The 24191-nt window shown below is 39.6% G+C and overlaps 1 protein-coding gene and 1 long non-coding RNA gene across 2 annotated transcripts in view; one reads left to right on the top strand and one right to left on the bottom strand.

The window, feature by feature from the left end:
- Window positions 1-6369: 6369 nt before the first annotated feature.
- Window positions 6370-10931, bottom strand: LOC131407111 (uncharacterized). Its single transcript, XR_009220446.1, has 3 exons — window positions 10367-10931; window positions 8295-8430; window positions 6370-6504 (listed from the first exon to the last, which is right to left on the bottom strand). It is a non-coding gene; the product is annotated as an uncharacterized LOC131407111 (long non-coding RNA).
- MCU (mitochondrial calcium uniporter) overlaps window positions 10690-24191 on the top strand; it is a 179584-nt gene continuing 166082 nt past the window's right edge. Inside the window, exon 1 of the mRNA XM_058543223.1 lies at window positions 10690-10836. Within this exon, the coding sequence (XP_058399206.1) occupies window positions 10690-10836 (147 nt within the window). The remainder of the gene's footprint in view (window positions 10837-24191) is intronic.

The raw sequence follows: 24191 nt of genomic DNA, 5'->3' as shown, positions 1-24191 counted from the left end.
GCACAGATCTTCTCTTCCTGCACATGGCACTTTTTGCATATGTTTCTTTTTGTGCACGGCACCCCATCACCATGTTGGACCTTTCTGGTTTGGATCAGTTTTGCGGTTTGGCCATCTGGCAATGTTTTGCCTTGGTTCCTATAAACAAGCACAACTTAAAAAAAAAGCATTAGACATGGAAAATGTTTTAGGGGCTTCCCTAGGTGACACTTGGTGATGGTGATACTGAACCTCTTAATCTCAAGTTCATGTGCCCGATGTGCAGCAAGCCAATCACTGAGACACCTGTGCTTGGAGATGGAGAAAGATTTATTTGAATTGGCCAAAGTGAGAAGGCGGGAGGATAGGTTCTCTCAAATCTGCCTTAACAAGAGAAGAAAGCAAGGAGTTTTATAGAGCTAAGGAGTTTGGCAGGAAGAGTTTCAGAGAAACAAAGGGGTAATCCATGTTTCTTTCACTCCGGATAAGCCCATGGGCAATCTGACTTCCGGGCATCAGTGGCAGCTGGGGGCTGATTATCTGGTGATCCTTGAAGGCATTCTTTTTCATCTGTAAAACAAGCTCATAACTCTTTGTGACCCTTGAGTCACCCCTCAGGTTAAACAAGAAAACAGCAAATTGACAAGATTAACTTCTTTTCATAACAAAGTCGAAAGGTAACTTTATTAAATATTTACAGTAACCCTCAGGTACCTGGCTTCAATGGCATTATTCATCCTAGCTCTGCTACTAAATTAATTCTTGATCGGCCAAGTCATTCATCTCTCTAAGTTGCTTTAATTTTTTTTTTTCCAATCAGAGACTAGGACTAGATTATTTCCAAGGTACTCTCTATTTCCATATTTCAATCTCTATCTTTTTATGTTTGTAATAGAAACTTTTATTTTAGAAATTTGGCCAGTTTTGTATTTAGTAGCTCAATTATCCCTCCCATGTGCACAGAGTAGTTTCCCAGAAAGATCTCCAAATCAGAACTACTCCCATAGTGTGTGGAGGATCATCACTGGCTACCAGGATATGAGTTGTACTCTTTTAGTCTTAAAACCCTTGCTGCTGTACCTCTACTCCCAGTAACATGAGAATCTATATCTTTAGATATTTGGGTCGTAGGCCACAGGACAGTCCTAGAAGTCATCAGTATTGCCATATTGGTAAAGTGCAGTAGCCACTTGGGCCCCCAAGACATTTGTCTCAGTAGGAAATTAATCATATTCACCCATAGGTGATGATTTGATTAAATGTGAATATACTGCATGCCATAGATTACTAGTATCATGTTTCTTACTGACAAGGAGCTCAGCACTGCATTTAAGCCCAAAGACTTGCTCACAACAATTCCTAAATCCCTAAATATTTGAGGGTCTGTTTTCTTGATCACTCCTGGTACCAATTCTGTATCAGTTAGGAGACAAAAACCACACCAGTTACTTGAACAGAGATAATTTCATGTAAATAATTGTTAACTAGGTATAAAGATATTAACTAATTTACTTTAAAAGTAGAAAGAAAACTTGAATCATGAGGTAGCAACTGCAGGAAGCAGCTACAATGCATAGGGCTGAGAAAACAAAGGAAAATGATTAGAATTATTAAAACTTAGAGAAGGGGTCCTTATTAGCAATCGTTTATATTAAATTGTCTCTGTTCAGGTAATTGGTGAGGTTCTGTCTCCTAAGTGTACTATGACTGATACAGTGGTTGTACAAATTTATACTCCTACCAGCAACATATGTGGGTTGAGATTGTTCCATATCCTTGCCAAAACTTGGTATTTTTCATCTTTTTCATTTTAACTATTCTGTGGGCTTGAAGTGCTATTGCATTGTGGTTTTTAATTTGCATTTCTTTCGTGGGGAGGAATGAAATCAAGTACCTTTCCATTCGTTTACTGGTTATTTTCATCTCCTCTTTTGTGAATTATCTGTTCAAGTCTTTTGCCCATTTTTCTATTGGGTTGCTACCTTTTTCTTATTGATTTGTGAGAGTTCTTTGTACATTTTGGACATGAGTTCTTTGTTAGATGTATCACCTCAGCTCTCTGGCAATATGCCCAGGCAGCCCTACCAGTTCAGATGTGCTTCCTTTGATTAAATGGCCCTAGGAACTGAATTACTATGTTGTTCTTATTGTAGTTGCTCAACAAACATAAGAGCAGTGGAGTGGAGGTACTATAACTTTCTCTGTTGTGAGAAGATAGGAATATATATTTTAGTCATGTATTTATTCGTTCATTCCACAAATCTCTTTGAACACATGATTACTGAGCACTAATTATGTGCAAGGAACTATGCCAAGTATGTAAGTTTGCTTTTTTCTGAAGTATTAGAACTCAGCTTGGGGACTTTACACATATTGTCCTTGTAATAAAATAAAAATCTTGCAGTAGATTAAAAAAATTCTTCAAGAACCCAGAACATTTTTTGAAAACCAAACAGCTCATAGCCACTAATTATCTGAGGCCAGTGAATATCAGTTACCTGAAAAAGTCCTGTGCAAATGTTGAAAATGCCTTCTAGATTTTAAGACTCATGTTTTTATTCGTTCATTCATTTACTCAAATCAAATATTTGTTAAGCACAAATTATGGAAGCACATTAAATGGAAAATAATCTCTTAGATCTTCTTTTCTTCTTCATACTGATCCTAGGTGGTAACATTTCACTCATATGGCTTCAATTCCCAACTATGTATATGCTGATGACTTCTGCATCTGTTTCTATAGCCCAGATGTCCTTTATGAGTCTCAAACTCAAATAACCAACTGTCTGATAAATGTTGTTGCTTGGATGTCTCAAGGCACCTGACATACAACATTTTCAAAACTGAACTCATCATCTTCCCCCAACAATCTTCTCTATGTTTCCTCTTTCAGTGTATGGCATCAGCATCCACCCAGTTGCCCAAGTGTCACACCTAGAAATCTCCCTTGAGGCCTTACTCTCCTTCATTCCCACCTCCTAATATCCTACCAATTACCAATACCTTTTGATTCAACTTCTCATATACAATCTCTCTCAAATTAGTCTATTTTTCTCCCCCATGGCCAATACTATAAACCTTACCACTGGCATTTCTTGCCTAGATCTCCTAATTTGTTTTCCTGCCATCAGTTTTTCTAGTCGCCAATGTATTCTCTAATCTCTCCCATTTCTAAAATCTTTCAAGACTTACCTTTGTTCTTTGGATAAAGTCCAAATTCCTTAATATGGTTTATAAGATCGTATGTAACCCATTCCTGTTGCCTCTCTGGTATCAAATCTCACTACTCTCCCTCTAGCATTTACTCCTACTAATCTTTCAGATCACACCGAATATTATTTCCCCTGAGATGCCTTCTCAGATCCTCAAAAATGGGTTAGATGCCCTCCTACAATACTCTCCTGCTTCCCTTATCTCTTATTATTATATGGTAAACTCTGTGAGGCCAGAACCTGTATTTTGTTAGCTGTGGTAACTCAACCAACAAATCACATTATTTATTGAAATAATGACTGAATTTCTCAGAGATCAGGGATAGCCATTACTCCAGTTATGGAAGAAACTCTTTTATTATATTTATGAAATATTTCAGATCGTTTAATACAAGGAGATATCTGGGCACAATGTAGTTAGAACTAACACACTTGGAATTTTGTATAAGCCAAAGTCTGTCTTTTTTATTTAGATGTGTTTAGTGAGCTATTGTTTGTGATGAGCATGTGTTAAAAATTTATCTGCTAAGATGGAACAAAGATTGAGAATTACCATTCTAAGGGATGCATTTCAGAAATGACTGAGTAGGGTTTTACTTTTCAAACTTGGCCTGCTTACTATTAACTTATATGTGAAATCTGATTTGACAAGATTCATTCATTTCCCAGGACTGTTTCTGGGAGAAGAAGCCATGTTGGCAAACAGAAAGTTATTTGTCTATGTTTATATTTTTTCTCCTTCCAAAAGACAAAATGGATAAGAAAGCAGCAAAGGCCAATTTTAAAAGAACATCAAATCTTAACAATCTTTATCAAGTCTTCTTAAGTGAGTTCTACCTTATGGGAATTAATATAACGGTATTTCCAAATTAACAAGATTCTGAGATAGCACCCTTTCACATGCTACCCTGGGTTTATAATCTAGCCGTATTATATAAAATTTTCATCTTCTTGATAATAACCATGTTTTGATTGAATAGATAATAGGTCTAATTGCTTCAGGCCCTAAAGTAGTAGCATCTATGTAGTAGCATCTATATATGCTATAAATCTTGCTTAAATTTTAACAAGTCTATTAAATGAGTTATTCTCTCTGACGCTGGATAAACCAACGGGCCGTTTCAATCTAATATATACATCTTGGCAACAAAGCAAGGCATGAAGAAAGGAACACAATGTAGTCTTATAATTCTCTGAGGCTGAAATTTTGTTTATACTTTAGGCAATGAAATAGAAACTATTTAAATAGAATTGTACACTACTACACATTGACAGCAAACAACTACAATTTCTTCATATGTCTTCTTAGTAATGTTGTTGGGTGCGGCGATTATTACACTAGTAGTTTGTTTTAAATTTATGTTATATTGATGCTCTGAGATAACTCAGGGGGTCTTTTAGTAATTTTTTTGAGTGACATATAAATGTTAGACTGCAAAATTGTGGTTGGAATTGATCCCATTTCAAGGTTAGGAGGGATAAACGAGCATTTTAGAAAAAGAAATACATGATGCAGAAAATGTGAATTTTGGAAAATTTCTCTAACGTATATTGCCTGGCACATAATAGGCATTCAAATATCTTTTTCTTGACTGACTGATTGAATGAATAAATACATTATACTCATCCAGGTTTTGTCCCCTACTCTTATCCCAACTTTCAATCAGTAGTAATTATTTTCTGAGTCTCCACCCAAATTTTAGATAATTTTGCTCCCAAGTTTTGGTAGCTTGAATGGCTTTTAAAGTGCCTGATTAAGAGTGATCTGTTGACAGAGGGAAGTGTTTGGTGGTTACCAGGGGCAAGGGGAGTGGGGGGTGGGTATAAGGGGGGAAAGCATGCATTTATACAGTGACTCACAATAATGTACAACTAAAATTTCACAATGTGATAAGCTATTATGACATCAATTAAAAAAAAAGAATGCTCTGTTAATGATTATTATCTCTTTGAACAATTTCCTTCTTCTTTTCACTCTTTGAAGCTGTCTTTATACTTTCCAAGTCTCATGCTGCTTTTTATTCCTTAGGCTAGTTTTTATTAAATAAAAGAGAACAAAACTCTGTTTCTCTCTGCCTTTTAATAAATGTGACTCTTTCTGTCATTCTTTCCTTGATCCTTTCCAAATCAGCAGTGGTTTCCGTAAGTGACGGCTGAGAGAGACAAGATGCCAAGTGCAATGGCTAAATTTAAAGAGCAGCATTTGCACCTGTTGTTAATTGGCAATGACCAGTCTCATGCCCACAGTTTCCTCCACCCTCTGCCTCCCACCAAGTGCAACCCATAGCCCAGACTCTTTATGTGCTCGTGTATAAATAAGTACTGATGAAGGCTATATACATTATATCAAAATGGAGAACGAATATAGCATTTGACACTAAATTAGTTCGGTTTCAGAGGAGCTGAAATTTGGGCAACACCCAGCATAACGTAAAGATGTATTTGACTTTGAAGTAAGCAGATTAAAGAGGCTAGGTATTTGATGAATTTTTGAAGGCTATTAATGGACTGTCTCACCCCAAAATATATATATATATTTTTTTTTGGTGAGGAAGATTCACCCTGAGTTCACATCTGTTGCCAGTCTTCCTCTTTTTTGCTTGAGGAAGATTCTCCCTGAACTAACATCTGTGCCAATCTTCCTCTATTTTGTATAGGGGTTGCCGCCACAGCATGGCTGAGGAGTGGTGTAGGTCTGCGCCTGGGATCTGAACCTGCGAACCTGGGCTGTGAAAGCAAAGAGTGCCGAACTTAACCACTAGGCCATGAGGCCTGCCCCCCAAAATAAATTTTTTAGACCTGCCATACTTTGTGAAATTATTTTGGCTGTCAGCATTAGAGGCTCCTATAAATGTAAATGTTGTGTAAAAGAAGCAATCCAAGAAGTACCTGTCATCATCTAAAGAGTTAGCTTAAATTAATTTGCCAGATTGGCAACTCTAACCTGGAAGAGCTCTGTAGGAGAAAGATAGTAACATAAATAATTTTGATACAAAATACACGTTAAAAGTGAGAAGAGAAGGGGCCTGGGGTCCAGCCAGGCAGATTAGTCTAATCAAATAGGTCTGATCATCAAGGAATGTGGCAGACCTCATTGTCAGATCAGCTCACATCAAGTACCAAAGTACTATGATAGAAAGTCAAACAACAAATTATGAGAGTTTAATTTTACCTGGACCTTTACTTTCAGAGGAGGCCGAGCTGGTCTTCAAAAGAGTAGAACAGGTGGCTTCTAGGTACCGCAGGAGCAAAGAGTTGGAGGTTTGAAGGTCAGGGCAGGTTCAGGGAACAGATAGTAAATGCCTAGAGAGGGCTAAGAGAGGGGAGCACTTTACCAGTTTGGAATTTTGTTATAATTCAGCCTTGTTAGAGAAAGTTCTTAAGATTTTTTGGCACTTTTGAAAACTCTGGAATGGAAGGTGTTAGGTTCCATAAGAACGCACGATGAATTCTTATGCATTTAGGAGATGTGGTTTATCTGAGTGCAAAATTAGTGTCCTACCCCTTGAATTACTTCAGATAGAGACAAAAGACTTCCTGGCTCCAAAGGTCTAGTAAATAGCAAAGGCTGTAGGAGGTCACAAGCCAATCCAACACAAAAAGGAGAGCATTAAAGTTTGCTGCCAACGTCTCAGATCCTGAGAACATGGACAAAGACAGTCCTATTTGAACATAGACCTGCCCTTCTCAACTCAATGTTTTCCTGGTGTTCTGCTCTTGACAGAAAAATCTTGAGGATTGGATGTTCCTGATCTAAAAGAATGTTAGATTCTAGAGTCACTGAGTAATACAGTGAAAATGGAGTCAGTCATATTGGAGGCCAGGGCATGAGACTCCTGCCACACAAAATTTTTCAGAGGGAATATGTAAATATATCTATGTAACTTATGTATGTAAAGTATGTAAATAATCCAGTGTGAGGTTGCAGTCTATATTAGAGTAAGGAGGATGGGAGTATCAGGGGAAGAAAAGGAGAGAAACAAAATGAGGAAGAAAAAAATGTGTGTGTGTGCATGTTTAATGAAGTGAGAGTAGATATAGATATAGACAGGAAAAGATATGTGGTGGGAGTTGAGAGTAATTGAGTCCTTCTCAGCTACAGTGACTAGAAATGTTTATGATCCAGAGAAGCTGACAGAAAAAGGACATAAAAGATCACTAGGAAGTCATGGGACAGTGAGTGGTAGTGATGGAGAGATGACTGCAGATGGGTAGGTGTAGAGATGTAGGAATAATGACATCTGGAAAAATAGTGAAGCTAAATAGCCAGAAAACAGATCTAGGCTGTGATTCATGATAAATATGTGCAGGCTAATTTCTCTCACTCTTCTTCTTCATATACTGTCCCCTGATCTTTAAGAATTGCTGATCTCACTTGAATAATTCACATTATCAGTGAACCATGAAACACAGTCCCCAGACCTCTTAGCAGATCTGTTTCGTGTTTTCTTGCTCATGTCAATGAACTGTGTGCATCACCCACCCTGGCTATTCTGGAATGCTTAGGCAAATACTCCACTGGGTTGAGTCATACTTGGCAACTGACTTCAGTGTACATTTTAGTAGGAGCCTAGTTAGGGTTTCATGCTCCAGGAAATCTGTTCTGATTAATTTTAGCTAAAAAAAGGATCAACCTGTTTTAAGGATTGGCACAAAAAACAATTCTGCAGCCATGTAGGTTTCAGTGACCATGTTTTTTATAATTATAACAATAAAATACAGGTGGGAAAAAGTTAAAACATTCAAAAGGGTAGCTACCCGTTAAAACTCCCCAGAGTTAATGTTTTCTTGTTTATTCTTCTGTAAATCACTATCTAAACTTTTAAAAGGATCGTCTATATTGTATTATTACTTTTTAAAAAGTATAGATGGGATAATTAATTTTTTTAATGATTGTATAATATTGTGTTATAGGGTTAGTCTCTAATTTATTTAACAGATTCCCTATTGTAAGACATTTAGGTTTTCTTCAACTTTTTACTTTCAAAAGTTATGATGTTTTTAAGTTTTTTATGGTTACTTTGCCATCCTTTATAAATGTAATATCTCTACAGTGATCAATACAGTATCTGACACAGCAAGTACTCAATGAATATTAATTACCTTTCCCTTCATATACAATTTTTTTTTCAGGTTTTGAGGATGACTTTCTGTTGAGCTATCCACACTTTCTCCTTATGGGGCCTGGCCAACCAGTTGATATGAGATACGTCCTTTGCAGCTGTGGATAAGGTTTTCTCTGTGAAGAGATAATTGACATTTGTTTAGATTAATTTCTATTCCTGGATTATTAGAACTCAGTTTAGTCAGTGGATCCTCAAATTACACAGCCTAGCTGTGGTGCATCAGTGGTTTCATCTTGGTAGATAAAAGATGACACATTTTGGTAAACAGAAAAGAAGAAAGCTTTTGGTAATCCCTCCAGTTTCAGGTTTATGCACATTAAAAAATCCTATTTATTGTGTTTCTTTTGCAAATTCACAGAATTAAATCTTAGTATTGTAGGATGAACGTCTAATTTTCATACTTGGAAAAACAGAGGAAAGGCAATTCCAGTAGAACTTCTCAAAGTTAAAATGGAGATGGAGGGCACAATCCTGATTCATAGCTTGATTTGGCAAAGGCACAGAAGGGAAAAACAAAACTAAAATCCATGGTAATCCTGGTAAGAAGGTGTGAAGGGACCAGAGAGAAGAGGAAATGTCATGGCATGGGTAAATACATAATATGCAGATGGGATAAATATAGATGGGTGGAAAATGATTGTAAGTGAAGTTGTTCCAGGAATGTCACAGATTTCCAACTAGGGAGATTAGTGTGTGCAACTGTTGAATGGGGGGCTCATCTCACTCCTGAGTTCTCAGGTTCTGCTGTTGGGCAATAAATGCCTTTTGAATGAGTAGCATGATTGTCTCACCTGGAGAAGCCAATCATGTTACTGTTCTGGGGTGGGGCAGGAGGATTAAACAAACCAAAAGCTCCACTTCATTATTTAGCCATTCTTGGCCAGAAAAGTACCATTTCAGTCAAACTTTAAAGAATATTATTAGAACAAATGATACAATAAAGTTGTTTGTGGGTTTTTTTTTTTTTTTCTGAGGAAGATCAGCCCTGAGCTAACATCCATGCTAATCCTCCTCATTTTGCTGAGGAAGACTGTCTGTGAGCTAACATCTATTGCCAATCCTCCTCCTTCCCCCCCCCCCCCAAAGCCCCAGTAGATAGTTGTATGTCATAGTTGCACATCCTTCTAGTTGCTGTATGTGGGACCGGCATCAGCATGGCGGGACAAGCCGTGCGTGGGTGCGCGCCTGGGATTCAAACCCAGGCTGCCAGTAGCAGAGCGCGCGCACTTAACGGCTCAGCCACGGGGCCGGCCCTGTGTGGTTTTGTTTTTTTGTTTTAACTTTGTCACCTAAGGCTACACTACAAAGATGTTTTCCAAAATTTAGGATAATACTTTTATTTGCTTACCAAATTGTTTTCCTGCTCCAGATTTTAAAAGGAGGTGTGAGAATTAACTAGCTCATAACAAGAAGACCGCAAGGAAATTCTCTTCTAGGGAAATTCAGGAACTCCAAATCTCCTTTCTTTCCCAGTCTTTTAATGAGCTCTCATTATAAGCTGGGGAAAAAAGTATTTTTCAAGAGAAAATGATCAAGAGTTATTTCAAAGTATATTCTAATGGCTGGTTTAGCTAAACTATGAAAATTCAATAAAATAACCTTTATGTGATTTTTATTACATTACCAACAAGTTCTGTTTCTATAGTTTAATCAGTGCACACAAGGTCAAAGAGGGTAAGAAAATAGAGAGGGTTGCTTCTGGTGAGTGTAAGAATATCAGTATAAAGGTGCAGTGAAAATGAATTGAGTATTTGAAATGTATACAGGTCTGTTAATTCACTCTGATGGCATGTACTCATTCTGGGACTTCGATATGATAATCATTCTACCCCTCCTATACTATGCTACATATTACAGTCATTAGCTCACCCCATGATTAGGGTTAATTTCAGCATATCCAAATACCATCAGTTATGAATGATAACTCTGGGCTTGTCGTTGAGAGTTCCAGCATACCTCATCAATGATTATTAATTCGGTGCCTATTTTGCCAACTTAGAACACTCACGAAGTACAAAGCTTTGCACAAATATCTATTTCCCCAGTTACCCGTATCATAGCTCTATCCTCGATGAAGATTAGCCGAAATCGAATACGCCGTCTCGGTTGCTGCTATTCTGAGGGGCTCGGGTGCCAATTACCGGTTCCCTAGAATTCGCCCGTAATTGACTATGTCCCACAATAGGTAACTCTGGAAGTGACAGACAGCCTCAAGTGTGGTTCTCCCGCCTGTCGATTGGGCTTTGCAGGAAGCCCCGCCTCATCAACTCAGTCAAGGGCGGCAGTTGGTCCGGCGCCAGTGAGTGACGGGTCTTAGCTCCGCCCCGGCCGTCCGCGGCGCTGCCTGGGTCGGCGCCGTTTCCAGTTGAGAGATGGCGGCCGCCGCAGGTAGATCGCTCCTGCTGCTCCTTTCCTCCCGGGGCGGCGGCGGGGGCGCGGGCGGCTGCGGAGCGCTGACTGCCGGCTGCTTCCCCGGGCTGGGCGTCAGCCGCCACCGGCAGCAGCAGCACCACCGGACGGTGAGCGAGCGCGCCTGGCGGCTTTGGGGAGGGCGGGGCGGCGCTGGCGTGTGGGAGCCGCCGGCCGGCAGGCCGCCGGGGCAGCGGGCGAGTTACCTCAACTCGCGGCCGCGCCCGAGGTTGCCGGGCACCCGGGAGCCGCCGTACCCTTCAGGCGCCTGCGGCGGCGACCAGGAAGGGAGGGCGGGCGGAGGAAGCCGAGAGGAGGAGGAGGAGGGGCGACGGCGGGGATGTTCCCGCAGGACCGGGGACACCAGGGCGGGGAAGGGACGGGACTTGAACCTCTCACTGACCCGCCCCCGATCTCGGTCCCTCCCTTCTTCTTAACAGCTCTGCCCTATTGCTTCTGAACTGAGCCCCTTGCAAGTTGTCCCCTTTCCTCCTCCTCCGGGTGGGTTGGGGTGTCCTGAGTTGCCGCGGCTGCCTTGTGTATGTGTCAGGAGAGGGGCAGTGCCATGCTGCTGGGAACTGTCCCCTGAGAGCAGCCCAGGACCCCAGCGCGGCCACTCCTTCCTCTTCTCTTGGCCCTCTGGGAGCCAGCAAGAAAGGAAATCAAACTTTATCCCCCTCTGTGACTTCCTGCGTGTGTGGGCAAGGGGAACAGCTCCCTTGCCATGGATGCTGCATTGCTTCAGGAGGCAAGCTCCATCCCCTCAGGTCCTTAAAGGTCTTCGGTGGTCCTTTTGGAGGGCTGGTTTCTAAGCTTGTTCACGCGTGCCTGAAAAAGGAAGGATGGGCAGCAGGCAGAGGAGAAGCAAATATGAGGAGTTGTTCACAGAGGCAGGGATTTGGTGGTTGTATTAACCAGTTATTGCTGGATTTCATTGGCTGGCAACGAACGGGAGTTTCTATTTGAACAGCTTTGGGGCGTGTGTGTGTGTGTGTGTGTGTGTGTGTGTGTGAGAGAGAGAGAGAGAGAGAGAGAGAGAGAGATTTCTTTTTTCACTTGCAAGAGATCAACTTGGCATGGAGTTCTTGACCTAACAAGTCAGCAGGTTCTCTTCCCTTGGACTTTCTAGACCCATACATGTTGGTCTCTGGCCAACTCTGAGAGCGAGTGTAGATTTTATTTCCTAGGGCTAAGTTGTATAGTGTGGTAATAAGAGAATCACTGCAGACAGCCTGATAGGAGAAACTAGTGTCTTCAGTCCTCAACAAATACTTCCACCTGTCTTGCTCTCATCACATAGCTCTTGAGAGGAAACTGAACTGGACATTTTCAAAGAGGATACCCCAAGACCAATGACAGCATAAAATTAAGTGTCTGAAAGAGCTATGAAAAGAACTAATGCTCTATAAATGTAAGATGGTATTGTTATAATTAGTCATAGGTGTGGACCCTATCCTTATTCTTGTGAGAAAATTATACTTTTCCTTTTGGGCATACTGACATATTGCTTTGCTGAAGCTTTTGGGTGAGAGCCGAGCTTTTCCACAGTTCAATTTAGATTTGCATGTTTTATAGCCTCCAGTTATGTGTTTTGTTCTCTTAAAAAATAAGGCCACCTCCAAATCTAATTGCATCCCCCTCTCCCTCAAACTGTTTAAAGACTTCCCAAGTTGTCTTTGTCTCTGTATTATGATAAGACATCTTCTGACTTGGCACAGTTTGTTTTTAAGACTATTTGGGTGTGGTATTCATTTGGCATTTTTAAATCTGTGTCTAGTATATTTTCCACCATGTGAATCTGTCAGGCTGTGAGTGTCTTCCTTGTGTGGGTACTTCATGAAAGTGTTCTTCTGTGCTATTCTGAGGTGGGTAAAAGTGATGTGCTGAATTTGTAACTGAAAGCACAATTAAAATGAAGTGTTATTTCTGAAGGGCAGAAGTGTTATCATGGGAATGGTGACTTGTAAATGAACTTAGAATTGTAAGATTTTGAAAAAAGTTGTACCTGATTATTTAATAAAATGTGTAAAGAGATTTTTTTCTTTTTCTGTTGAAGCCATCATGTATACAGCTGTTTCCATCTGTTGTTCTTTGATTCCTCACAAGACTCAATTTGAAAGATATCTCTTAGAGTATTAACTCTTGACATTTTCTGCCTGAAATTGAGGTCCAGAAAAGGGAGAGACTTGGCCAAGGTTACACAGCTAATATGTAACAGTTTTAGGACTCCCACCCACCCCAGATATTCGACTCCCTTATTGTGATCTTTTAATTGTAAAGTGCAATTGCTCCTTCACATCTCTCTCCTCCTTTATAAAACTATTGTCTGCAGTATTAGGAAAGTATTGGTATTTCAAAACCCCATGAATGGGAATTTTCCTATAAGTAGACGTTGATTTGAGACACATGTATTAGGCAAACATGGGAACAGTTTGCTCTTATAAAGGCCCCTAAGAGACACTAAGGTTGAATCCTGCATAGGAGACATCCTGTGTATGTGCAGCAGATGGCACTCTGCATTGGACTAGATCATAAGTCCAGCTTGTGCCACTTTGTTCTGCTGTAGTAGGTGTGGTAGATTAGAGCCGTGGGGGAATAACCAATTACAGTACTGGTTAATTTTTTGCTCGAGAGGCATGTTTTTTGAAATCTGCCTTTTCCAAGTTTGGAGAATGAGTCCAAAGCAATACAAAAGTTCAGCTAATTGGTAAATGTAGTTGTAATGCTATAAACATACCCCCTCCTGAGGGGGATAAAACATCATTCAACTGACTAAATAGGAGTCGAGTTGGAGGGGCTTATCCAATATTTTTAGCACCATCTAGTGTAATTTTTCCCTTCCTGTGTGAAGAGCCTGTTATGGCTCCTCAGCTTGTGACTGTAACTAAGACTGATGTAAAATGTTTGTTTCATGCCTTTCTGTGTGGTTAGTGAAGGTGGCTGCTATTTTCAAGGATGATTCTTTGAGGGGGAACTGCCTTTCATTGTGAGCTGAATAATTCCTTTGCTAAATCAAACTGTCTCATCTCTGATTATGACAGCCTAATTGTTGGCATTTCCTAGTGGTCAACGGCTATGCCGACTTAACTAAATCTCTTACTTAAGTCTTTCATTGTACTGTTACAGTTTGTGGCTGTCCTTCTCTACTTTACACATTGTAGTTCTTTGGCAGTGATATTTCAGTTTAACCTGAAAGTTGTAAGAGGTTACATTGCCTGACACAAAGGCAAGTCCCAGTACCTTAATTAGGTTCCTCATGATCTGTTCCAGTCTTACTTTGCCAAATCCACCCCAGCACAAATACTCTACTGTACTTAAGCCATTATAGTCATACTAAACATTTATGTAGTTCTTGTAGCTGAATTTCACTTTTAATCACTCCTCTAACCTCTAAGGTCCATTTTAGGTTAGAGACTGTGACCACTTTGTATCTAACATCCTCACTTTACAGATGAGGGAACAGACCTGATGGGAACTGAGGGAAGTGACTTGTTAGGTTATGTTTGTGGTTAATGACTTCTGGGAGGTGGATTCAAGGAGAAATCCTAGTCTGAATCTTAATTTATGTGATTCTTGGCTCTTAATCTCTTTTCATTGTTCTATTCTGTCCTCTCTGAATTCTGATAGAATTTATTATTTTTGAGACACAGATTGACACTGACTTGTGTTCTCTAAATGTTTCTTTTTTTTTTTTTTGTGAGGAAGATCAGCAGTGAGCTAACATCCGTGGCAATCCTCGCCTTTTTGCTGAGGAAGACTGACCCTGGGCTGACATCCATGCCCATCTTCCTCTACTTTATATGGGATGCTGCCACAGCATGGCCTCACAAGTGGTGCATGGGTGTGCACTGGGGATCCGAACCCAGGCCGCCAACAGCGGAGCATGCACACTTAACTGCTACGCCGCGGGGCCGGCCCCTAAATGTTTCTGTTTCGTTTGTGGGCACCGTATCTTACTGGAGAGAGATGACAAAGATTGTGCATCTTATTACCTTTGTGTGTGTCATAGACTCCAGCACAGTGCTAGGTACATAGGTGACACTCAGACAAACATTAATTGAATATTCAACCTTTTATCTGCTTGCCAGTGGAAAGATATACTCTTTTTTCCCCTCTGGTTTGACCTGTTAAATGGCCTGTTGCTTAGGTAGCCACATTTGGGTAATTGCTTTAAGTTTGGTATTGCTAGTGCTGTCTTTGGTTGTTATTACACTTCTTTGTGGTGGACTGATGGAGAGAGTGGGTACTATTGGATTAGATCTACAGTGGTACTAAGCTTCTGTCCTGAGCCAGCAAAAGTATGATAAATACCCCGATTATTAGAAATACATGTTTGAATCAGATTCTAGATGTGGTGTTTTCATCTAGTATAGTATTGAGATTTTGAGGGTTCTGGATAAATATGTTTAGAGCAGACTTGTTTTTAAGGAAACAACCATCCTTTTGTTTATCTTAAAATCTTGCTTATTATGAAACCCATAAAGTATTTGAATGAGTAAATTTGGATTTATTCAACGAATTCTGATTATTTGAACTTTACTAAGTCCCAAGAAGCTCTATTTTATGCTTTATGGAACTCTACTCCAAGAGGAAATCTAAATAGAAAATGCGACATCGAGAATGGTGTATGTCAAAGACAGTAAATTGAATGTGAATTATATTTGGTTTTGAGACTGCCGCATGCTTGAAGTCGAAATCAAGGAGTGGTCCTGGCCTTCTGCAATAGCTCTTCATTGATTCAGCACTTCATTATCTGAATAACTGCTGAGATGTTGTTTTTATTTCTTTTTATATTCTAGCTTTGCGGCCCTGTGGATTTACTTAAAAATTACTGTTTGGTTTTTTGTGAATAAGGACAAGATTACCTTTTAAGATCTTAAGATAGCCACTCAATATAGGGTAATCCTCTATTCTTTATTTGACTGATTAATACCATACCGTGGCTCATGGATATATTAGAATTACTGGAATAACACACTGTTAGGAAAACTAAGATGTTACCTTGGAAGATGTGTACTTAAAAAAATCCTAGAATTTAGAGCTCAAGAAGACAGTTTAAGGAAATAAGAGTGCAAGAGCAGTAACATGGCTTTTTCCTTAGCAGCCCGGCAAGTTACTACAGAGCTGAAAATGCCTCACACATCTGCTGATTTTCCCATTCAATTCTTTTTCTACTAGATTACAGTTCCTTGTTTCATTTTTAAAACAGTTAAGCTGAGACTGGTTTTTAAAAGTGAATTGGGGTCAAATTCTTCCAGTAAATACCTAAACTCAAATTCGGTCTTGAATAATTACTCCCTGATTTAGATCAAGCTTGATGACACCTGTTAAAAAACCTGCCCTCTGCAGGTTGTACAAAAAGGAAAACAGTCCATTTATTTATTTCACTGCACTTTGTTAAATGCTTGCAGTGAGACAGCCTGTGTAAAAATGAAAGTTGACTTCAAGCAAAGAAATTTTAATAAGTTTAGAGAATTATTGACCCATAAACTCTACAGGCTTGAGTCTTTTTTTTTTTTTTTTATAATTTTTTAAATTTATTTTTCTCCCAAAGCCCCAGTAGATAGTTGTATGTCATAGCTGCACATCTTTCTAGTTGCTGTATGTGGGATGCGGCCTCAGCATGGCTGGAGAAGTGGTGCGTTGGTGCGCGCCCGGGATCCGAACCTGGGCCGCCAGCAGCGGAGCGCGTGCAACTTAACCGCTAAGCCATGGGGCCGGCCCATTGAGTCTTTTATGTTGATAAAAATATAACTTGGTAAATTACATCCCCACCTGGGTCTAACAGCATGCTAAAACTGACATTTTTTAGTGCAGTTCTGGAATAATTGGATAATATGACATTGCACTTTGACCTCTCTCAAAAATGAGTCTTTTCCAAAGGTTCTTTAATGACATTAATAGTATTTATTAATCTAGAAGAGAGGGATGTTTACCTTTTATGGTTTGTTACTAAAGTTTTCAGTTTTTACATGTTTTTTATTACTATTTATTGTCTACTTTATTGTTTGGGGAACACTTGTAATAATCACTAGAAAATTGCTGAGGAGCCCATTAGGTGTATGAGGCTGTCCAGAGGACAGTCTCAAATGTACGGTCTTAAATTATACTGCCTTATAGGTTACAAGGTCCTTTAAACTTCTTTTTTGCCTTCTAAGACAGGCCTGCTTTGTACTTCTTATTTATAGTAAGTAGAGCTACAGGATGTTTAAGAGTATTAATATCTGCTTTAAACTTTAGAGAAAGTTAATGTGACTGGTAGTTTGTGGAATAATGGGAGAACAAATAGGTTAGCTTGAACTACTTGACCTGTATAGGTAAAAGAGTAGATATAGAAGAAAGCGTCTAAGATCTGAGGGCATTGTGTTACCTTATTTAATTCTCACCATAACCCTGTGAGAAGTATTATTATTCCACTTTTATAGATGAGGAAATTGAGGATGAGATAGGTTCACTTCTTCTTAAGTGTCATAAACTGTTTTAATGCTAGGGCTGCAAAGATGGACGAGACAGATGTTTTGGAGCTGAGATTTAAGCCTACGTTTGGCTAGAAATAAACCTGTACCATGCTGAGTGTCAGTGTGGGTCCTCCCTCCCTTTCATCTTCTGCTCCTTCAGCCATGTTTCTTTCTCAAGCATCTACTGCAGTTTTCTTCCGAGAGATCTCACTATCCTTCCCCACTGACTATGTTTTTTAAATCTCTTTCTCCACCCTCCCCTCCAAGGTATTAGCTGATAAGGGTCTAAGGTATAGCTTCCTAGGGATTTTTGTAATTTAGTTTAGGATTCTAAAATTCCCACCCAATAGACCCGGTAATTATTGAGCATTGCTTCTATGTCAGGCACGTTTATAACTTTGTCTGTAGTGTCCTCCATAACAACCCTTCAGGCAAAATACTACCACCATTGTACAGTTGAGAGAATGAAGATCTAGAAAGGTTAAGTAACTTGGAGTCATTCAGAAAATATCTGTTGAACTCTTACTCTTTGTGAGACGCTGTGCTAGGAAGAGAGATGCCTGTCAGGTGGTCCTAAGAGTTCATAGTCTGGCCAGGAGACATCGACAAACAAGACTGTGCTTTCTTTTTTCTTATGGATGTTCAGTGGGAGCGCTTACACCTACCTGAGAGAGTTGGGGAAGGCTTCGCAGGGGAGGCCTAGCATAAGCTGAAATGTGAGGAAACATAATGTGTGGGGGGACTGGAAAAGTGAGGTCCACATTCCAGGCAGCACCAAGATCTGATATGACAGAATGAGAGAGTAAGATATATTTGAGAAACAGCCAGTAGTTTGTTACAACTGGAGTATGGGCAAGAATAGCTGGAGATTAGCCTGAACAGTAGTAGTGATACCAATAATAGTTAATATTTATCAAGTGCTCCATGTGCCAAGCACTTTACATAGATAATCTCACTTAATTCTTGTGATGCCCTATGAGTAGATACTGTTCTTATCCTCGTTTTACAGGTAGTGAAACTGGGTTACCTCAGATTGGTTAAGTGATTTTCCCAGAATCACAGCTTGTAAGTGACACATGACTGGTAAATGACTTGCCCAGGATCGCACAGCTAGCAAGTGACATACCTGACATAAACCCAAACAATCTGGCTCCAAAGCCTGTCTCTTAACCACTGTGCCATGGAGAGGGAATCAGACTATGAAGGGACTTGTGAGGGAGTTGAAATTTTATTATGTAGAGTATTGTTTTTTTTTAATCTCAACCCACGGTAGAAATATGTTTTGTATCATGACCCAGCATGCCCATGTGTGTATAAAACTGAAAACATTTCATGAAACAATATTTTTACTATGTATGAGGCATACCTATTTTCCATTCTGTTTTCTTGAAGAAATACTGGTGGGGACCCACTTAAATTGATTCTACACTTTAAGCCACAGTTTGGAAAAATACTACTAGTCAATAGGTGAGCATCTGAAGAATTTCAACTAGTGGAATCACATGATCAGGTTTGTGCTTTTAGGTAGGTCACACTGGCAGCAATGTGAAAGCCAGATTGGAGAGGATGGGACCAGAAAGGCAGAGAGACCAATAAAGGACAACTTAAAGGACCAGGCAAAAGATGCCTGAACTAGGACAATAGCATTGGGGACAGAGAAAAGGGAATAGAGAGAAGGGAGATTTAGGAAGTAGAATTGGTAGAACTTGGTAATTGAATGTGACCCATCATTCAGCTAGTACCAGGTAGAAAGGCAATTCACTTCAAGGCCTGGCTGACTCTATTACTCAGGCACTGAAACTTTATTTCTTGACCTTCTTTGTGTGTTTCTTTTTACAGTCATGTTAAATATGCTTCTTTGTTGTCTTTTCTATGCCTCCATTTTTGTATATAAAAATGTGCTGACCTGGTTTAATTATTTTTAAAGGATTTTTAAATTTATGTATCAGATCAGGTGCCCACCTTATCCCCATACTCCTGTCTTCCCTCCCCATACCATTAGAATCTGGAAGACATACACAGCAATATGAAAAAGTTCACATAGCATGATGAACAGTCAGCAAATCTTTGTTTGAAAGAGTGTGTTCTGTGTATTATACTCTTCCAAAGCAAAAACTCTTAACATTATGTTCATTAATTAGAGGAATACTTTTGAGTAATTTTCTTTGACTTTGTTCTCTCTCTTTTTTTTTTTTTTGGTGAGAAAGATCAGCCTTGAGCTAGCATCTGTGCCAATCCTCCTCTTTTTGATGAGGAAGACTGGCCCTGAGCTAACATCCGTGCCCATCTTCCTCTACTTTATATGGGACGCCGCCACAGCATGGCCTGACAAGTGGTGCATCGGTGTGCGCCCGGGATCCGAACCCTGGGCCGCCAGCAGCGGAGCGCGTGCACTTGACCGCTATGCTACGGGGCCGGCCCCTGTTCTCTTTTTTTTTTTGCCCCTGAGGAAGATTTGCCTTGAGCTAACATCTGTTGCCAATCTCCTCTTTTTGCTTGAGGAAGATTCGCCCTGAGTTAACATCTATGCCACTCTTCCTCTATTGTGTATGTGGGTTGCCGCTTCACCATGGCTGACGAGTGGTGTAGGTCTACGCCCAGGATCCAAACCCACGAACCTGGGCCCCCAAAGCAGAGCATGCTGAACTTAACCACTACGCCATGGGCCAGCCCCAACTTTGTTCTCTTTAACTTTTGATTTTTGTAATATTGATTCCCTTTAGGGAATTTTGAGCATTGTATGTATGATGGTCTTATCTCTTTAAGAAAAACCAAACTAGCCATTCCTAAGCATGAAAACTTTTCTTAGTAAAATTTTAGCAACTTTCCTTTCCACATTAGAAGTGCAGATATATGAGATTCCTACTGCTTCTGCCACCCCAGTTTCTCAAGAGAGGTATAAAAAAATAAAAATATATAATTGAGAACAAGTTATTTGGAGTGATTCTCTAGCATTTTAATTGACTAGGTACCTTACTGGATTGCTTTATTTAGAAAGCACATATTCTTCAATCTTCTAGGTATTATAATGCAAACATATCTAATTGATAACCGTGACAATTTTTTTGAGACATTACCATATCTGCTTTATCAGAAGAGATTGTATTTGCAACGTAGTTGGTGAGCCTCTTGAAATATTTTGGGAGCAAAGTATTGCTGTATCATCACAGAATTTTTTATTAGTTTTCTGAAATAGTTAAATGAAGAGATGAAGTGGTAAGAGTGTGTGTATGTTTCCCAGTCACAAAAATAAAAGTATGTAATTGAAGAGGATTAGTTGCCATGTGGTATAATAGAGTTAGGAGTCTGGGTTCTGTTCCTTTCTCTTCCATTAACTTGCTATTTGACTTTGGGCCAGTGACTTAACCTCTTTGGCCTTAGTATTTTTATCAATTAAATAAGGATGCTTGATAAGGTGAGTCTAAAGGGCTTCTTTAATTCTAAGACATATATCATTTTAGTATAACACTTTATAAGTAATTTTTATATTATTTCATTGAGCGGCTTCTATAAAATCATACACCTAGGTGTAATATATTTGCTTATTCTCATAAGAGTCAAGGGCTTGAAGTGAAGAAAAATAGCCTTTCAGTTCCTTTCAGGACAGTGTGCATAATTACTTCTGACATCTTGATGAACAATTTTCCCTGCATTCCTCTTAAATAGTTCATTATGCCTTTAGCCCATCTTTTTCTTTTGTCTTCTTTTTTCAATCGAAACTGTTGAGGGAGTGGAGGAAGAGGTGAAGATGTGCTGGGGAATCCAGAGAGTTGGAGAGATGGGGGAAGGAAAAAAGCAGTGAATGTTGGAGTGTTGTGGTAAGATGAGACTGCTCTAAAAATTTGTTCATTCTGAGTTGTGGCCTGCCAGCCTGAAACAGAAAATGTTTTTGTTTTCCTTTGTAATTATACTACAGAAATCCTGAGTGTGAAAACCATAACAAGTGATTAGTTGCCATAGTAGTCTATTCTTCCAAACTCTGTGAACTGAGCCTAAGACAGTGTTAAGAACATAGACATTAAGGGGGGCCGATCCCGTGGCTTAGCAGTTAAGTGCACTCGCTCCGCTACTGGCGGCCCGGGTTCGGATCCCGGGCGCGCACCAATGCACTGCTTGTCCGGCCATGCTGAGTCGGCGTCCCAGATACAGCAATTAGAAGGATGTGCAACTGTGACATACAACTATGTACTGGGGCTTTGAGGAGAAAAAGGAGGAGGATTGGCATGGATGTTAGCTCAGGGGTGATCTTCCTCACAAAAAAAAAAAAGGAACATAGACATTGAATCAGTGTTGGATAAATGAGGGTCGGAGAGTTAAAAAGTCCTAGAGACCATTGTCTAAATCCTTCAACCCTGTGGATAATTCACATCTTGTCCTCTGTGGCTAGATACTGCAGTGAGGGGAATCATAGAAATATAAAGAAGGAATTACTTTGATTTAGGCAGCAGCTAATAATTTTAAGAGTTCACAGATTGTGCTGAAACAAGCAGGACTATATAAAATGCCAAGGAAAAATAGTAATGAAAAAAGATTGTAGTGCTGTTATGTTATAAGTAATTTAAGAAATTGACACAATGCATCTACCTGGCAAGTATTTGGAGCAAGTGGGGAGGAGGGAAGGGTGAAGGAGTGAGTACTGCAGAAGAGAGAAAGGAACTGTTTGAAAGAGGTACTGCCAACTCTAGATTCGCTACGTATATATATTTCCAAAGATGACAGATTTTTGGAGGTGTTTATTTTGGAACTAGTCTTCTGTATTTCCATTCTGCCCCCACTGTATCCTGTATCTTGCACTGCCAGGATTCTGCTAGCTGCCATGAAGCAGGGCTGTGGCAAGTGCCCAAGTGTGATAAAAACCTATTTTTCGTTTTAAAACAGAGTATAGATGTCAGAATACTTTAAAGAAGTGTTTAAAGATAGATTGAATGGAGTGGAAGAAATAGTAAAAACCTAATGAGAAGATTGAAAGTTTTTGATTTCCTTTTGATGGAATTATATTTCTTTTGTAAACAGAATACCAGCTTACGTCTGTCTCTGTCAGTTTCTTTCTTGCCCCTCTTTCCCTGCCAGTGCTAGAAGCTGCTGAATAGACAAATGAGTTTTCTGATCATGAAGAGGTGGTAGTGATTTTTTTGTTTTTATTTTTGAGGGTATTCCAAGGGTATACTCTGTGTGAATGTCTCATTATATGTATGCATGTTAATAATTGGGTTTTGTTTCTTTATTTTGTTCTTGTTTTAACCCCAAAGAAAACGAAATCTTTTTTTTTTTTTTTTAATTTCTGACACTGGCTTAAGCTTCAAAACAAAATGTTGTCTAAGCAAAGTTGAGATGGTAAAACAGAATTGTACTATAACATATTATAGAACTTTGGAATATTCTTTTATTAAATGGAGAATTGAACTGCAGTCAGCACTTTCTTTAATTTTAATATCTCATTCTGCATTGGCATTTGATTCAGAATGAAATCAAATATATAGCTTGGCCAAGTGCCACAAAGTCGGGTGAGCTTTAAATATATGATGGCTTTCTTTTTAATGATTGCTAGAGCTTTTAGAAGTAAAAGGGGGAAAATGAAAGGGAACTATAATAGATTTCTTGCCTAAAACACGTATTCTTGGTAAGATTAAAAGTAGAGACAAGCCGAGGCTCTGAGTTCTGGATCCGAAGGTCACATCACAGTCAGCATCAGAATGTAGCAGCACTTGTGGAAGAAAAGAGGGAAGACAACTACTGATGAGCAGGCTCTCAAAGTAGCTCACTTGGAAAGGCCATCCCATCACCAGAGGGTTTTTTGGGGGGGTTGGGGAGGGGTCCTTCATAAGGAAATTACATTGTGTTCCGTCAAACATAGAAGGGGAAAACTATTTTTAAATTATGAGGTATATCATGTGTATAAAAACAAGTAGAATAATGTATTTCCTTTAGCTTGAGAAATTGAACACTACAACTATAATTGCTGCCCCAAGTCTCCTTCCTTAGTCCTCTTTTTGTTCTCTCTCCCAAAAGTAACATTCTTTACACTTTGGTATTTACCATTCCCATGTATGCGTTTATGCTTTTGCTATCTATCTATCCATCCATCCATCCATCCTTCTGTCTGTCTATCTATTTACCTTATATAGTTTTGTAAACATGTTTTAAACCTTATTTAGGGGCTGGCTCTGTGGCGTAGCGGTTAAGCGCGTGCGCTCCGGTGCTGGCGACCTGGGTTCGGATCGCAGGCACGCACCGATGCACTGCTTGTGAGGCTATGCTGTGGCGGTGTCCCATATAAAGTGGAGGAAGATGGGCATGGATGTTAGCCCAGGGCCAGTCTTCCTCAGCAAAAATAGGAGGATTGGCATGGATGTTAGCTCAGGGCTGATCTTCCTCACAAAAAGAAAGAAAGAAAAAAAACAACCTTATTTAGAAGATACTGCACTGTATGTACCCTTATGTAGTTTGTTCTTTTTACTTAATACTTTAAAAGGATATTTATGTAGTTGATACATGTGGTTCTGGTTCATTCATTTTTAACTACTTTGGGGTTTCATTCTCTGTCCCACATATTTAACCTTTCTCTTGTGACTGAAAGTCTCTTTAGCTGAATATTTTGAGGGGACGGGAAAGAGGAATATATTATGTCATTGTTAAAGTTAGACTAGGAATGTTGTTTTGACTTTCAAAACAGCCAATTTCCTTTTGGTGTGGAATGTCCTCATTTATCATATTCCTGGGAAAACCCTTTGTACTTACCGAGAGAAGGTGGAGAAGAGTAATGTTTCGTTACCCAGATGAACATGTCTTGTGCAAAATGCAGAACAGCATCTGCTGTGATACAGTGAGCTCACGAGACATTGAGCTGCTGCAACAAGAGCTTGGTGTACTCTTAAAATTCTCAGGTTTTTCAAGTGCAGACAAGCTGTGGATGGAAACTTGGCATTTATTCATTGTTTCTTTTCTGTGTTTGGAATAACCTGCAATTTGGGACTATCTGCTTTATTTTATAAAAGGATATGTGCCTT

The sequence above is a fragment of the Diceros bicornis genome, chromosome 6 (genome assembly GCF_020826845.1).
Source record: "Diceros bicornis minor isolate mBicDic1 chromosome 6, mDicBic1.mat.cur, whole genome shotgun sequence".
NCBI classification, from domain to species: Eukaryota; Metazoa; Chordata; class Mammalia; order Perissodactyla; family Rhinocerotidae; genus Diceros; species Diceros bicornis.
Note: the sequence above shows the minus strand (reverse complement) of the source record. Positions and strands in the feature narration are given on the sequence as shown.